General features: G+C 36.1%; 1 protein-coding gene across 1 annotated transcript in view; it reads left to right on the forward strand.

The window, feature by feature from the left end:
- plpp2b (phospholipid phosphatase 2b) overlaps window positions 1–11514 on the forward strand; it is a 17872-nt gene extending 6358 nt beyond the window's left edge. The window contains exons 2-6 of the mRNA XM_016282995.1: window positions 8181–8332; window positions 8582–8844; window positions 8926–8983; window positions 10419–10595; window positions 10747–11514. Of these exons, the coding sequence (XP_016138481.1) occupies window positions 8181–8332; window positions 8582–8844; window positions 8926–8983; window positions 10419–10595; window positions 10747–10893 (797 nt within the window). The 3' untranslated portion in view covers window positions 10894–11514. The remainder of the gene's footprint in view (window positions 1–8180; window positions 8333–8581; window positions 8845–8925; window positions 8984–10418; window positions 10596–10746) is intronic.
- The last annotated feature ends 5351 nt before the right edge of the window (window positions 11515–16865 follow it).

Below are 16865 nucleotides of genomic sequence, written 5' to 3' on the forward strand. Positions count from 1 at the left end.
CTTTGGATAAAAGCGTCTGCTAAATGACTAAATGTAAATGTATTCGAAATTCAAACTTTTTTTGACAGCCTTACTAACCACGTTAGCTTTTTATGTTTCCGTGTGCACTTCTGTAGGGAGAAAGCGGGAGAAGTAGGCTATGTTTTTACGTACATAATAAAACACGCAGCAGCACCGCATATAGTGGCTTCAACTGGACAGGCTAACAAAAACATTAAAATGCAACGACACTTACATCGTCATCGCATCTCGTGCGCCACTGATAAGGCTGCCTTTTTAACGCACACCTAAAATTCGAATGCAACGTTTTTGCATTCGAATGTGGATTTTTATTTTAAATTCGACGAATATTCGAAATTCGAACTTTTTTTGACAGCCTTACTAACCACGTTAGCTTTTTATGTTTCCGTGTGCACTTCTGTAGGGAGAAAGCGGGAGAAGTAGGCTATGTTTTTACTTACATAATAAAATGTAATTTTGTGGCAAAACATGGAAATGATCTATCGTTTTTATCCTATTGCTTACTATATTTATTTGTTTGGTCACTGTCATTGTGGGTTTTGGTTATTTTGCTGTTGTAAGACCTTTGATATAACTGAAATCATTTGGCGAAGTGATATGGAACTCTAATGCGGTCAAGACCTGCCTGGAACTATGTTCGCCGTGCGTTTCCCTGAAAATAATTGCACACCTTAACTAGGGCTGTGCAAAAAATCGAATCCAATTTTCATGCGCATCTCGTGAGTAAAGTCGCTTCTCCAGCAAGTGCTTTCAGATGGAGCGGCATTTACTACACCGAGCCGTAGATCACTGACAAGCTACACAAAATCGCGTTCAAAATCACAGGCGATTCATTGGAGTAGTAAATGCCGCTCCATCTGAAAGCACGTGCTGGAGATTTACTATTAATCACCAGAAGCGGCTTTACTGACGAGTTGCGCATGAAAATCACATTCGATTTTTTTGCCCAGCCCTACTTAGAATGTTCGTCAGCCAATCAGATTCAAGCATTCAACGGCCCCGTATTATAAGCTACAGTAAAGCTGTGTTCTTTAAGGGATAGTTCACCCAAAAATGAAAATTCTGTCATTAATTACTCATGCCATTTTAAACCCGTGAGACCTTCGTTCATCTTCAGAACACAAATTAAGATATTTTAATGAAATCAGAGAGCTTTCTGACCCTGCATAGACAGCAACGCGACTACCACATTCAAGGCCCAGAAAGGTAGTAAGGACATAATTCAAATATTCCACATATTCAACTGTAATGCTATGAAGCTACGAGAATACTTTTTTTGTGCAAAGAAAACAAAAATACAAAAGTAACAGCAAATTTTAACAAGTAGCTTGTTGTGAAGCGGTTTGAGCCACTGAATGCTAAAGTTAAAGGAAACGTTTACTTGAAACTAAAAAAATTGCCATTGTTAACTCTCCCTGTATGACTTTCTGTTTTCTATGGAATGAAAAAGGTGTAATTTTGAGCTTTGAATGTCAAAGCTGCTTCATGCAATGAAAGTGAATGGATTCTCACACATATGTCTTGGAAGATTTGGACTATATAGTGTATAAGTCATAAAAACTGCTTTCTTAATGCATATTCTTTGTCTTTATTGGAGCTATACAGTCTCTGGTGCCCATTCACTTTCATTGTATCCAGACATTCTGATCTACTTGCGTTCAGCGTAAGAAAGAAAATTTTCAGAATAACATGAGGGTGAGTAAACGATAACAGAATTTTATTTTGCTGTGAACATTTCCTTTTGTGTACTGAATGAAACTGCTAGTTTCGTCCAGGAATAGCTCTGGCGTTCCTCCAGTGGTGTGAGGGGAAGTGTAACTGTTTCAAACTCAGATTGCCACCAATTATCCCACATACCGCAACTGCACATCAGTTTGAACCAAATAAAGCAACGCTCCTTTCTGCCCTTCGTATTTATAGTGTTCATGAAGGAGTGGGAGGATGCTCTAAACAAAGAGGGAAACATGAATGAGGTGGAGACTATAGGAGTGGCAAGCTCATTTTTGTCTGTGGGATGGGCAAAAGGATGACAAAGGGTGTAAATCTTCAGTCCTTCAACATTTCAGCAATCGCCAACCCTAATTATCTCCTCGCCCTCTCGGTTATGTCACCATGTTGCTTTGTTGCAGTTTCTTGAAATGCTGCAGTGACCTTAAAAAAATTTCCGCCATATTAGGAGCTCATAGATGAAAAGTCTGATATCATTTGGTCACCCAAATGTTGTTCCAAACCCATCTTATGTAGGGCTGTCACTAAAATTATTTTGGTAATCGAGTAATTGGATGATTATTCTGACGATTAATTGAGTAATCTGATAATTTTTCGTGGTAATTTAAATTGACCTAAGCGAACAATAGACTTTAAAATGACTTAAAAGACATGTATAATAGCAATGAGGCAATAATAATTGGTTCAAATAAAATATCAAAAGCAAGTCAGTTAAATAAAACAGTTCAAATACATTATGTAATAAACCAATATAATCATAAGTTAAGTACATTATATATTATATCAAATGCTTGCAGAGGGCGCCAACGACCTAGCGATTGTTTTTACACTTTACAACGCAATCTAATCCATGTTTAATATTGACTAAACATTTAATTCAAATGTCCACTTAAAGCGTCACTTCGGGTATTTTGCGGGTTAATCGACACGGGCAAAAATGCTATCAAGAATTTTTTTTTTTTTTATCAAGTACTCAAATTTAATTGAGGAAATCATATGACTTAGAAAGACTTGGAATATAGAGCGCAAGTTGTATGGACTATTTTAATTTGGACCCCATCCACTTTCATTGCATGAAAGAGAGAAGTGTGAACATTCTTAAACTACTTTTTTTCAAGGAAAAACGACCTGATTGTAAGCAAATGATGACAGAAGTTTTATTTTTAGTGAAATGTTTAGTTAAGAGCTAGAGTGCATTGCGTTAACTCGCATAGCACGAAGAAGAAAAAAAGCATAAAAACACTCATAAAAAGTCCTCACACCAACTTTTATGTGTGAGGGTCCTTTAATGTTTTACAGGAAATTTCACTTCCTGTACCTTCAAATGGAACTAATTTGTTTCAGGGAATGGTTGAAGGGTGACGGCTGGCGGCAGTTGAGACAAGGTTCATTTTTCCTTAAGCACTGCCCCAATACTGCAACGTGTTGGGTGTCAAGCAGCAAGCACGACTTTCTTTAAGCACATCTCGCCCTCTCACTTCTATGTGCCACATCTCTCCCTGCAGTCCTGTTTCGTTGCGTAATTAAACGACTGCCGAGCTCGCACCTGCCAACTGAGGCTTTGAACTCAAACAGTTTGAAGCTCTTCCACATTGACCACATTTAATGTACCTTACACTGACTTAATTCCCTGGGTACACAGTCTGGAAAATATTTCAGGAGTAATACTGATGAATTTCACTGAAGAGAACCAGAATATACAACTCAGCCTTTTTAAATGTAAAGCTGACAGATTTTAGACTCGGTTCTCAATGTTTCTCAATGTTTTGATTGTGTTTGTCATTAGTCAATGACAGTTTGAAAAAAAAAAAGAAGTACTTCTCTGGGTGAGATCTTTCAGTTTTCCATCTTGAAATTCTTACCCGTCTTTTTGTTTCCTAATAACGTGTTTCAACAGTTGAAAAGTTTGGAGAGGAAAAGGGAAAAATTAGACTGTTTTATTGGGCTTTTATTTTCATTTGTTTGGAGTGTATTCAGCTGGCAAACATACAGAAAAGGCCATCCAAGCTCAGCTCCAGATCCTCAAAGTGTCTGAATCTCAATGGAGTGATAAAACTGGAGCCATTGTTTTGGGGTCTCCCTCAACAGGATGCTCTATGAGACCTGAGGGAAAGTTTCTTTTTCTTGCATTGTTCGTAAGGAATAAATCTCCTTAATGAAAACAAAAATACAAGTTTCCATTCAGTAAACAATTTTTAGCAAGTGGATCACATCATTTTGAGTTAACTAGTTAGCTTGTGAACAGTTTAAGGTAATGTACCAATTTTTGTTTTCTTTTAATATAACAAAATGTAACACAAATATGTTTTGGGAAAAAAAACTTTTTTGTGAGGTGCAAAACAAAAGAAAATAAAACAAAAACATTTGTTTTGTAAAGTGATAACAAAAGAAAACATTTGTAAATGTTTACAAAAAAATGTTTTTGTTTGTATGGTGCAAGACAAAAGAAAATAAAACATCTTTAACCGTTTTTCAAAAAACATTTGTTTTGTACAGTGCAAAACAAAAACATTTTAGAGAGTTTTTCAAAAGTTTTTTTTGTTTTGTAAGGTGCAAGACAACTGAGCTACAGTCTTGTATGAAAGGTGCTCTATAAAAAGCTGGACTATTTTCTTAAACTCAGTGAGCTCTTTATTATTTACATTCATGTTATGAGCTCGCTGTTTGTGTATCTTTAAAATGGTCCTTGCAGAATAACAAAAAAAAAAAGGCTGCATCTGTTTGAGGCCCTGTTTACACTATTGCATTTTCGTTTTAAAATGGTGTTTTAAAATAAAAACGATGCTTGTCTACACTGGTGTTTTCACTGCGTTTCAGAAAAGATCTCGGTCTACACTACACAACCGAAAACGCATGTCACATGACCATTCATGCAGGTGCAACCATAGATATGTATAAGTAAATTCCCTATTATTTAGATGGCGGACACGTCTGCGTGCTTGGAGCGGTCGAATGGGCAATCTACCTATACATATCTATGGGTACAACAATGAGCATGATGTTATTGTTTACACAGTCGTCAAGGATACACAGAGAGAATGTGGGCAGCCACACCATCGTTTTCAAAAGACTCCGTTTTGGTCCGTTTCCACTGAAACGCAACCCCGGAGTTTTCAAACTAAAACGGGGTCTGCAGTGTTTTTAGAAGTCTCCGTTTTCGAGGGTCGAATATACTGGAGTAGTGTAAACGACAGGCGTAACCGTAGCAAAAGTTATGCATTTTAAAACTACAATGCACTAGTGTAAACGGGGCCTGAGTCTTGAGGCGTGAGTCTAATTTAGTAGTTAGTTAGTAAAGATCGACCGATTGACCGGTTTTGCCGATTAATCGGCACCGATTGTTGATTGGCGGAACTATCGCTTTTGGCAAAAATGCATGCTGATAGTTTTCCGGGTTGCGCTCATTGCTGGAGCTGCTGAGAAGGGTCCGTTGTCATTATACAGTGCGAGAGCAGCCTCTAGAGGCAGAAATCACTAACACCTCGTGTTGTTTGTTTTGACACGTGAGGCTGCGCGCTGCACAGAGCAGGAAGACACAGATTTAAATGCAGCCGACAGAAAATCCTGCTGTGCCACAGTGTCCATTACTAATACATTTTTACATTTTAAAGTGTCTTCAGTTAACATTAGTTAGGTACTATGAATTTTACGAACTTTAATGATCAATATAATTAATATTAATATTTTTTATTAATTTACAAAGTATGGTTCAGTATGTTTTTAAAAAAAAATAGTAAAGCACTATTGAAGTTTTCATTCAGTATCCATTTTAAAAACCATCTGGTGATTAATCGTATTGGCCAGTGTGGTCCAACCTAGCTATCTGTATCAGTAAAATCCTCTGACCTGGATTTTTGACCAAATTGTGAATCATTACTCTAAACATTCAAAATTCTCTGTTCAGTTACATAGAACTTAATAATAATTACCGTTTTTGGGGCAAAGTTACATGAGCAGTATTGTTTAAATAGTGCACCGCTGAGGATGTCAAACCTCGGCTTTAAGGTTTGTCAGTGCATTATGTTTTGTGTGTTTATTGTCACTGTTCAGACCACAGTGGATGGAAATACAGTGTCATTTCAAACACCATTGTTCTTTGTTTTTGGGAATACAAAGACACTTTTATTTGTTCTTAAGTGCCTCTATGATTCTATTACTCTTTATCTGTTGTCATGACAACATGAAGCTACTGTCTCAAGAATACACTGGAACTCAAAATGACTTGTTTTGGATAAGTTATGTTGCACCATTGCATTTCAACTTCTTTTTCAATGATTTAAGTTTCTAAATTTCTAGAGCCAAGCTTTTAAATTACATTAAAGTGATTGGTAAATTTTCTCTTTCTCTTTTTCTCTCTCCCTATAAACTAACAACAAAAGATGAGTCTGAAGACAGCTATAGCAATTTTCCTTTAAAAAAAAAACACTATTATTTTTAATAATATGTTATTAAAACTATTATTTTTAAATTATGTTTAACAAAACAAAACAAAAGAAGACAAAAGTTTTGTTTGGTAATGTGCTGAGCAAAAGAAAACAAAAACATTTGTAAACATTTGTCTAGAAAAAACATTTTTGTTTTGTAAGGTGCAAAACAAAAGAAAGCATCTTTGTAAACACTTTAAAATGTTTTTGTTTTGAAGGAAACAAAACATTTCTGTTGTGTAAGGTGCAAGTTTGAGCTGCAATCTTGTATGAATGGTGCTCTATAGAAATGTTTTTTAGTAGTATATTATGTGATTATTAATGAGCTTTTTCAATGATTTAAGTTTCTAAATTTCTAGAGCCAAGCTTTTAAATTACATTAAAGTGATTGGTAAATTTTCTCTTTCTCTTTTTCTCTCTCCCTATAAACTAACAACAAAAGATGAGTCTTAAGACAGCTATAGCAATTTTCCTTTAAAAAAAAAAACACTATTATTTTTAATAATATGTTATTAAAACTATTATTTTTAAATTATGTTTAACAAAACAAAAGAAGACAAAAGTTTTGTTTGGTAATTTGCTGAGCAAAAGAAAACAAAAACATTTGTAAACATTTGTCTAGAAAAAACATTTTTGTTTTGTAAGGTGCAAAACAAAAGAAAGAATCTTTGTAAACACTTTAAAATGTTTTTGTTTTGAAGGAAACAAAACATTTCTGTTGTGTAAGGTGCAAGTTTGAGCTGCAATCTTGTATGAATGGTGCTCTATAGAAATGTTTTTTAGTAGTATATTATGTGATTATTAATGAGCCCCTTATGTACAGATTATGAACTTCTTGTTTGTATATTTTTAATGGCCCTTGTAGAATAATATTTGAAATTTTATATCTTTCTGATATCTCTGTAGGTCTTTGGCATTCATAGCATACCTAAAATATCTACACAATTGCTATAAATCCCATTCAAGCAGCAGAATATTTTCATTTTCTTGCGCTAAAGATATGCAAACTTACTACACTTTTATACATCCACTTGATCAATAGAAAATGGATTTACAGGAAGTAGCATTGTCCTTACTGTTCTTTTGAGTCGCTGTGGCTTAGGATCACATGGTTGCTGGGTGATTTTGTAACATTTCCGAATGTCCCAAGGACATTTTCCATTCATTAAAGGATCACACTGTGGCTACATTCAGACATATGCATCTCCAGCCACATCAGTTCACCGACCAAGGCGTTGTGGAAAGGATGTCTGGGCTGTGGGTGTGTACGGTTGTGTTTATGGTATGGCTCGCAACGTGTTTTGGGTTAAGATGGTGTGGTCAGGTGACTTCCTCATAGCTGTGGGATAAATTTCCATGTGACTCTTAGGAAAAAAGAGGTACTATAAATAGTCACTGCTTCCATGGCAGAATTCAGATGGTTTTCTAAAAGTTATTAAAAAAAAATGTGCTGCATTTCATGAAATCATCTATGATGCAAAAATAACTGCTCCAGTTTTATTTATTTATTTGTGTATATATTGTATTGTTTGTGTGTGTGTGTGTGTAAAGCATATACAAATTCATGATTTAATGGATTGAAAATATTTGTCATGATGAGAAAAATGTTACAATGGCATTTTTATTTTGTAATTATCTAACTGCTTTAACAATAACAAAAATATGATACTTCGCCCAATAATCAACAGAAATATGTTTGGTTGAATTATATTTAATTATAAAGTTACCCAATTTTTTAGTTAAACAAACATACCATGATTTATAAATATATTATGTAAATATATACATTATAATCTAAACATGAAATATTTGTTTTGGAATTAATGTAATTAGAAATGGTTGAAAGTATTTATTTTATTTTAAATATGACCCAGACAGGTTCTTGTCAAGTTTCAGGATATTCACCCTGTATATTCTCCACATTAGACAATAACTTTTCATTTAGGAAGCATTATCGCTTTATTTATGTGTTTATTGTTTGTTTGTCTCATTTCCTCTTTCCTGTAGCTTCTCTGCCCTTTGTGATAATGAATATTGCGTCCCAGCCATACGAGCGAGGCATCTACTGCCAGGACGAGAGCATTAGTTACCCTGTCAGACTAGACACAATCACCCACGTGACACTGGCTGTAGTCACCATCACCTGCACTATCATCATCGTGAGTCCCTCATTCATTGATCTCCATCAACCCTTCCATGATCTCATCATCCCATGAGTCACGCGCTGATTCTCAACAAAGTGTCCGTTCATGAATCTGCACAGCAGAGGGTTTTATTATGCACAACAACACAGCGTTATGTGCTCATGGACTTGTTTGACATATTAACGACAAACCTAACTGTTTTAATCTTTGTCGCAAGCTACAGAAATGCATATTTCTAAACATTTACCTCTTCTGTTCCTCTAGATATCTTCGGGTGAAGCATATCTGGTGTACAGCAAAAAAATTCACTCCAACTCTACCTTTAATCAATATGTGTCAGCCATATATAAGGTGCTGGGTGCCTTCCTGTTTGGGGGAGCCGTCAGCCAATCACTGACGGACTTGGCCAAGTACACCATTGGGCGACCACGGCCACATTTCTTAACAGTATGTGCTCCCAAAGTCTGCAAAGGATACATGGCCACAATCAACTGCACTGGCAACCAAAGTGATGTAACTGAAGCCCGGTATGTTTCTCATTGGAAATGTTTTAACGGCTTGATTTCAGTGAATTTCTTTTGAAACTGTATGTGATTTGTGTGTCGTAGGTTGTCCTTCTACTCGGGTCACTCCTCCTTTGGGATGTATTGCATGCTGTTTCTAGCGGTGAGTGCTACAGCAGCCAAATGCTAACATGTTAAACATTAAAGGGGTCATGAACTGAGAAATCAAAATTACCTTGACGTCGTTGTACTGTAAAAACATCCTGTAAGTTTCAGAACTCAAAACTATCTTGTTAGTCTAAAAACAGCTTATATTGAAGCCAATCTGCAAAAATGACATGTGCCACTTTATGACGCAATAGTGTGGATAAACACCACCTCCGCAGAAGATGATCAACGCCTGCTTCTACATCGCTGCCTGTTTAGCCCCGCCCACCAATTCACACATGTAGTGTAAATAACAAGAGCGGCAAACGCAAGTCTTAAGAGAGGCAAACGTCCATCTATGAAGTATGTAGGCTGTCAAACTTACACAACTGTTAGCTAATCATAGCATTGGGCGTTTACTACAAGTCTACAATCCGTCACGTCTATTCAAACAGAGCGTTCAGATGAGGGGTATCAAAACTGGACAGAAAATAGCCTATTACTTCTAAATTATGAGGTTTTTTGATGTAAAAATATTGATAACATTAGAAGTGGACCTTAGAGAACAGTACAAAATAGTAAAAAAAGGCAGTTCCTGATCCCTTTAAACATTTAACACAAGTTTGGGGATGGGATTATGTGTTTTTGTGACCAATGGCAGATGGGGATAGCGTTCGGGGAAACCTGTTTGAAAATAGTCATTAATTCTGCAGTTATATTTGATGTCAATGAAGGCGTTAAATGCAGTGACATTTACTGGTGTTCAATACATTTTCAAGGCAAAATCTAGTTATTTGATAGGAATCCATGCCATTGGGAATTTCCAATGTGAAAGATTTCCTCACAAAGATTTTGCATTGTTCAAATTGGTCAGGCAAATTCACGACATTGACCGACAGAAGGCTGCTTGGTTTGAAAGTGACTTTGTTGTGAGCTGTGGTTCATACATAGCTACATTTGACAATAATTCTTTTTGCCTGTTAAATTTTTGCTAATATGACTGCACATTAAGACTTAGTAGGGTGCAACTGTTTTTGATGCACAAAAAATGGGAAACGGTGAGGAATTATATGGTGTACAAGTTCAAATTTTTTGCAGTTATTTAAAATCATTATTTTGTTGCAGAGTTTGCAAATGAACTGGAACTAATTTAATGAAACTATCAGAGAACAGAACAACAACAACAAAAACAATAAAAACGAATCTCTGAAATCAGCAAAGGTTCTACATCATACAAAATGATTTCCTGATGAATTACAAAGCAAACGTACAAATCTTAAAGGCTGTTTAGAGAGCCCTCTGAGATAATGCTAAACTGTTAGCATTTGTTATTTCCCAAAGGCTAAAAAATTTTTACATTTTTTTTTCTTTCAGTTTTCTAATCCTCTCAACAAATTAAGTCATTATTATTCCTCTAATGAAAGTCACCTCTTCTTCTTTTCTCTCACCAGTTCTATGTTCAGGCCAGGTTGAATGCAAAATGGGCTCGTCTCCTGAGGCCCACTATCCAGTTCTTCCTGGTGGCCTTTGCCGTGTATGTAGGTTACACTCGTGTGTCTGATTATAAGCACCACTGGAGCGATGTGCTGGTGGGGCTCCTCCAGGGGGCGCTCATTGCAATTCTCACTGTAAGTTAACACATTTTTAGAGTTAGAAATTTGGTAATTATTAATTTATTTGTAATGGAAAGAAAGATGGGGAAAAATGTATAAAAAATATTAAAGCATAGCATTGTGATTTCATTACCGCATAACTGCTAACAGTCATTGTCTCTTGCAGGTGCGATACGTATCAAATTTCTTCAAGGTCCGTCCTTCTCCTCAATGCTCAAGTCCAGAGACAGCGGACAGTGAGGAATGCAAACCAAGCTTACATTTAAGCGAGGTAGAGCACAATAACCATTTAGGCTATTCTGGACCTGTGTGAGAGAAATGAGGCCGAACACTACATCTCCCACAAACCACTGGACTGACAGGAGGGGGCGGAGCAAGACTGCAATGCTCACAATGGTCCTCCTTGAAAAAAAAGCTTTAGTGTGTCTTCGTTTCCTTTGAATGAGAGAGAACTTTTTATACATATTTAATCAATTTATTTTAATCAGAATGATTTGCCGAGGATGATGAGGGGCCAGATTGATTTTTTTTTAAAGTCTATATACTGGACCAGGTTTTATATAAAGTCATGTACGGCATGTATAATCTTATTTGAATTGTAAATCTTACTGTTGTGTAAATAATGGCTTGCTTTTCTTATATAATTTGATGAACCCAACAGAATCCTACATTCTGTCGATAAAAATGTCAGAAATCACTTTTGCTAATATTATGTGCCTTAGTAATTATACAGTAATCTGGACTGCAAATAGTGAATAAAGTAAAAAAAATTGCTAGGATATCTTTTTTGTTCCCTATGTTTAAAATTTAAACCTGAGATACCACTACAGCATCTGCAAGCCTGTTATGCTTCTTTATATTTTCAATTTTTGCATTTTAAAAAGCTGGCTTTATTGAACTTTTGAATTGTTGTTTGCGTTTGTCCAAATTCCTATTAAATATTTGTAACATTAATCTGCTTGTTGGTTGAGTACTGCATTGCTATTTTGTGAAAAATTTTCCGATTTCACTACTTTAAAGAATAAGGCTACTTTTACACTAGTGCATTTTCATTGTTGTACCTGCATGAACGGTCATGTGACATGCGTTTTCAGTTATGTAGTGTGGACTGAGATCGTTTCTGAAACACAGTGAAAACGCCGTTTTTAAATGAAAACCCGCTAAACAGGGCATAAATATGATGAAATGGAATCTATTTTGATTACATTTGCATTCTACTGAAAGAAATACTTTAGCATGGTACATTTAATGTTTGCATGTCCAGTTAGCATATTTTAATCCATTTAAGTCTTATGTCAATAATATATGTGTTTATGTAGGCATGAATTCAATCCACATGTAAACTTTAGTTTTACATACTGTAAAGGACATATCAGCCAGAAGTGGTTGCCAAACACTTTTGATCTTATTTGGTTTACAAGTGTTGTTTATTTTAGCCATGTTCTTATGGGCACTTTCCTGTCAGTCCAGCACTGCAGTAGCCAGGCATTTAATGTTGACCATTTATTCAGCCACAGCCATGACTACAAATGAGATGGTCAAAATTAGTCAGCTTTCTTTCAAAATGAAATCTCAAGAGTTTAATTAATGCAATTTCAAAGTGAAGAAATTGATAAAGAAATGCATTGTTGAATACTCTTATTCATTCAATTATTAAATCAATTCAAAAGACATCATAATAGTATGTGCACTCAGTGTGAGCGGGCAGATCTGTAGTTGCACATGCTCAGTTCTTTATATGTGTTATAACATAGGCTAGCAGGCACTGAAACCACTGGTCAGGATGGTAACAAAGCTTCCAACCTACCCTTGTGTTCCTAAATGGCAATGGTGTGACAAAAACCTTCTTGCTACTCTATATCATGCTGTGTTCCTTTTACCTCAAATGGAAGTTGTTATTTTGTGGGTTTCCATCTGGCCTGATTCCTCTCGGCTTATGCAAGAGCTGGCTTTAGAAGATGTCAAAGAAAGCCTAAGTTGTTCTAACATATTTAGAACCTTTATTACTTTGGGGATGATTTTATGTGTTGTCACATTACTGTGTTCAGAGCTATTTTAGCTATGTATTGTTGGTGTTAGGCCTGTCACGATAACAACTTTTTGTTGTGCGATATATTGCCCCAGAAATAATTGTGATAAGTGATAGTATTGTCATATTAAAGACCATTTTATGCCACTGAATATATAATCATAATGTAACAACATAATAATGCAAGAAGGCCTACACACTTCCAAATGACAACAAACTTTACATTTTTAAGAATATTTAGATCATGGAAATAAAGTAACAAAATATTGGATACCTTAAAAAACCTGAATAAATTGTAAATAAACATTTTCTAACAAAAAGTGCAAAGTAACAAGTACAAAAAAGAAAAATGCACAAAGAACTTGTATGCAGATTTTTCCCTGATCTTCTTTTCTCTGTAAATTAAGGGTGCACACTATTGCTGAAAAGCACAATCACTACTCAGCAGTCAGATGTCCGTATGCACAAAGGCACAGATCCCTAAACAAGGCCATATCTGCAGATGAAACTTTTTTTGTAGAAGCACTTTTTAAATTTGAACTAGCACCTCATGACTACACCGCGTTATGTATGAGAAGCTGCAAAAGACACAGGCGCAAGTGGAATGTACAAAACATGGTTACATACATTTTTAAGTAAATATAATGGGTGATATATTGCATCACCAAAAATTATTGAGGTCATGTATATATATTGCGCAATAGGTCAATATATTGATTATTGCGACAGGCCTAGTTGATGTCTCCTTCAGTAATTAATTTCTGCGTCATTTTGTGTGAAGATGGCTCAGTTAGCTTGTCACATTCTACAAAATTCCTCCTTCAGTTGTTTTGCACTTTCAATGATGCATTTAGACTTACCACAACCTTAAAATACACAATAGTGTTCAATGCTGCAAAGTTGGATTTACCAGAATAGGGCTTTTCACACTTGAAATTATTAACCCTGGATGGTTCATCCTAAACCCCGGATAAACGGAATCCTGGGTTATCTGTAATCACGTTTCACACTGCTCATACTATACCTGGGGTTAACTGTTAATCCTGGGTATTCATTCACAGACGTTTCACACTGTACATGCCTAAACCCCGGGTTAATGGTCGTTCTTATTTGCATATTTGTGGTGTCACTGTCACTGATTGGACGAACAGCAGGCAACCTGTTTACAGGGCTTTTCCCGCGTCTTGCCAGTTATTAAAATTTTTTTTTGCTGCATAGGTCTTTAGCTGTTTTAAGCCTCATGAGACGCACAAGGGCAAGAAAACAAAGACAATAGTACAAAAGAAAGAAAACAAGGAGCAAAGTATGTGAATATTTCTTTGAATTTCTTTTAAGTGTGGAGAGACTAGAATTAGCTGTAAGAATAATACCGTCTCCTCATCACTCCAGTTCACACGCTTCCCATCTTTTGACATTTCTTATTTTTCTCTCACCGGCTGCTGTTTACATGATGCACGTTTCCTGTTACTGACGTGACATGAGCCTTGCTGCTCAATTTCTGATTGGCTGTCTGTTGCCAAGCGTCCAGCAGCAACAAGCAAATGCCGCTCCATTTCACACTGAACAAATTTAGCACCGCAATGCAAGGTTAACCCTGCTCCGGAGCAGGGTTTCATAACCCTGGGTAAAAAGAGGTGCTAACATCGCTTTCAAATTACAGGTGTGAAACGTTTCTTTACCAGGGGTTAAAAGCCATGTTTAGAACGACGATAACCCGGGGTTAAGCGCAGTGTGAAAAGCCCTAATGAATCTTTTAGCTAGGGTGAACTGCATTGCATGTTATAGCCTATCCACCCAGTGTTCCCCGCCCCTTTTGAGACTTTTTTCCAAAGTTTAGGGACAAATATAGCAACTTCTTGGACAAGCCTTATCCAAGTTCTCATCTTGCCCACTGATCTACGTTCATATTTATATAGATCAGTGAATTTGTCATTGTGATGTCATCTACTGACATTTAGCTACCAGTTTTAGCTACTTTCAATTGAAAGCAGTTGGCAACACTGTATCCACCTTTTTCCTATGCCCCATGATGCTTTGCGCAAATTATGGGAGTAACTTCCATTTACACGGTAAACAATCAGCAAAAGGTTCGCTCTATGAATTGTATTAACAAATTACTTTCAATATATCATGAATAACTATAGCTATTGTTGTACATCACATCAAATTATACCAAGCGTAACGTTATTCTCCTAACTTCTGAGAGTCGAAAATGAATTTTAAAAGTTTACACCCCATTCAGTCAAAATGATGGTTAAGGATTAGCGCAATCTTATGATTTGTAGCAGTCTTTTTGAGTGGAACCCATAATTGGAAAAAAAAAAACGCAGGAAAAAGGTGGATATTACGTTGGCTACTTTTATGTTTTATTTGACAACGTTCGTGTTTGAAAATGTGGTTTTGTGCAGAGCCCTTGAAAAACGATTTCCCTCAAAATGGTAGTTGTGATTTTACTCCCAGTTATTTTAACGCTCAGTATGCCATCTGAAATTATTTTAAAAACTTACCTTTATATTATCTATGTTGTTTTCAATGTTGTTATCGATGTTATTGGTACACATAACTGAGACATAATGGCGCCAGTCGCGTTTGCAGGAAACACAGCGCGAGTCCGTTATTATTAGCTCCTCCTCTTTCATGTTGATACGAGACATGAAAGTAGCGCCGGTGTCTGCTCCACCAATGAGCGGACTGATATACAGCGTTGCTATGCAAACATTAGGAAATATCTGATAGAGCGCTGAATTTATTAAACGTAAAAGAGGGCTGATTTTCACGTTAAATGATTTTTGTTAGTGCGGTTTTTTTTTTTATTGTTTACAATATGCTTCTGAAATGTCTCCTTTGGTTTTAGGCTAGCCTATATTTTATAACTTATCACGCCTTTGTTCATCTTTAAAATGTCAGGTTTTCTAATTTTCTTCTTATAAATAGATCCAAACAGCTACAAAAACATACTAAAAATATTACAATTATTTTCTATAAAGTTCATTATTGGCCAAAAATGGCCTCCTTCCTTTAGGAAAAATGGAAGGTGTAGTAATTCTGAGTCATATGTGGCATATAGCCTGGCGAAAGTAAATAATCCAGAAGGGATCTGCTGTTCATTTTGAAATGCACAGAGCTGGAGGCCCAGAGAGACAATGCTACACTTCTTTCAGCTCAGGGGTCAGTGATGCCTGGCTCCCGGCCATACCAACCACCGGCTGGATGGGTTTATATATTTATACTCGCTCACTGCTGCTGCTGTTCTCTGCGGCTCTGTGAGGAATTATAACAGGTAACGCACATTGGACGGTTGTACACTTCATGAACAACACGCTGACTATTAATACAGACACTCCTGTCTAAAGATGTAGGGGTGGTTAATAAATGTGGAACTTTATACCTTCAAATTACAGTCATTTAAATTGTACCTCTGAGCCTGAAGGCCAGACGTCCGGCTAACTCTAAAGGGACGTTTGGCTCCCGGTGAGGACAGAGGATCCACAAGAGACATCTGGACTGGGCTGCAGTGGCTCAGGCTTGGAAAATACAGGGTCTGTTAACCTGCCAAGCAGGCTGCAGATAGTGGGTAAAGGGGGGAAATATGAGTACTATGGCTGGAGAGAGGAGACAAACTGAGTATTTTAAGATCCAGAAAGTTCATGGTGGAGGGAATATGAAAAACAAGAGGACATAGGGGTTTCTTAGCTATACCAGACATTAAATCTGACAAAACATCTCTTTGGGTCCATCTGGGTATGTCGTGAAAGGTTAAATGATTTATAAATAAAGAAATCGTAAATATATGTTTCCATAATAATAATAATTATTATTTAATATAATAATAAAAATAAATTATATCATATATGATCTCTATATTACAGTAGTAGTAAAAAAATATATGTATTTATTTTTCCCACATGTACGTAATATGTGCTACACTGACTCCTCCTGGACATTTAAAGTTTTAACACCTTAATGTCATTTGACTAAATCCTGAAAACTCTACTTTGGTGGAAGTTTTATTTTGTTGTATTATTTAGGAGTTATTCCTCGAAAGTTCTGCGGTCAGACTATCAAAACGTCAAGATATTTTTTTACTTGAAATTCAATTAAAAATACAATTGAACTGTATTCATTCCTGAGATGATATATGGACAGTCGTTGAAATATGTTTACATATGTTCGATATCTTAAATATTTATGATGGAATAATGTGGAATAATAAGTTGCATTTACGATTTTAAAAATCAAAACATTTGGTTAAAAAT

This window comes from Sinocyclocheilus grahami, unplaced genomic scaffold (assembly GCF_001515645.1).
Source record: "Sinocyclocheilus grahami isolate Dianchi unplaced genomic scaffold, SAMN03320097.WGS_v1.1 scaffold169.1, whole genome shotgun sequence".
NCBI classification, from domain to species: domain Eukaryota; kingdom Metazoa; phylum Chordata; class Actinopteri; order Cypriniformes; family Cyprinidae; genus Sinocyclocheilus; species Sinocyclocheilus grahami.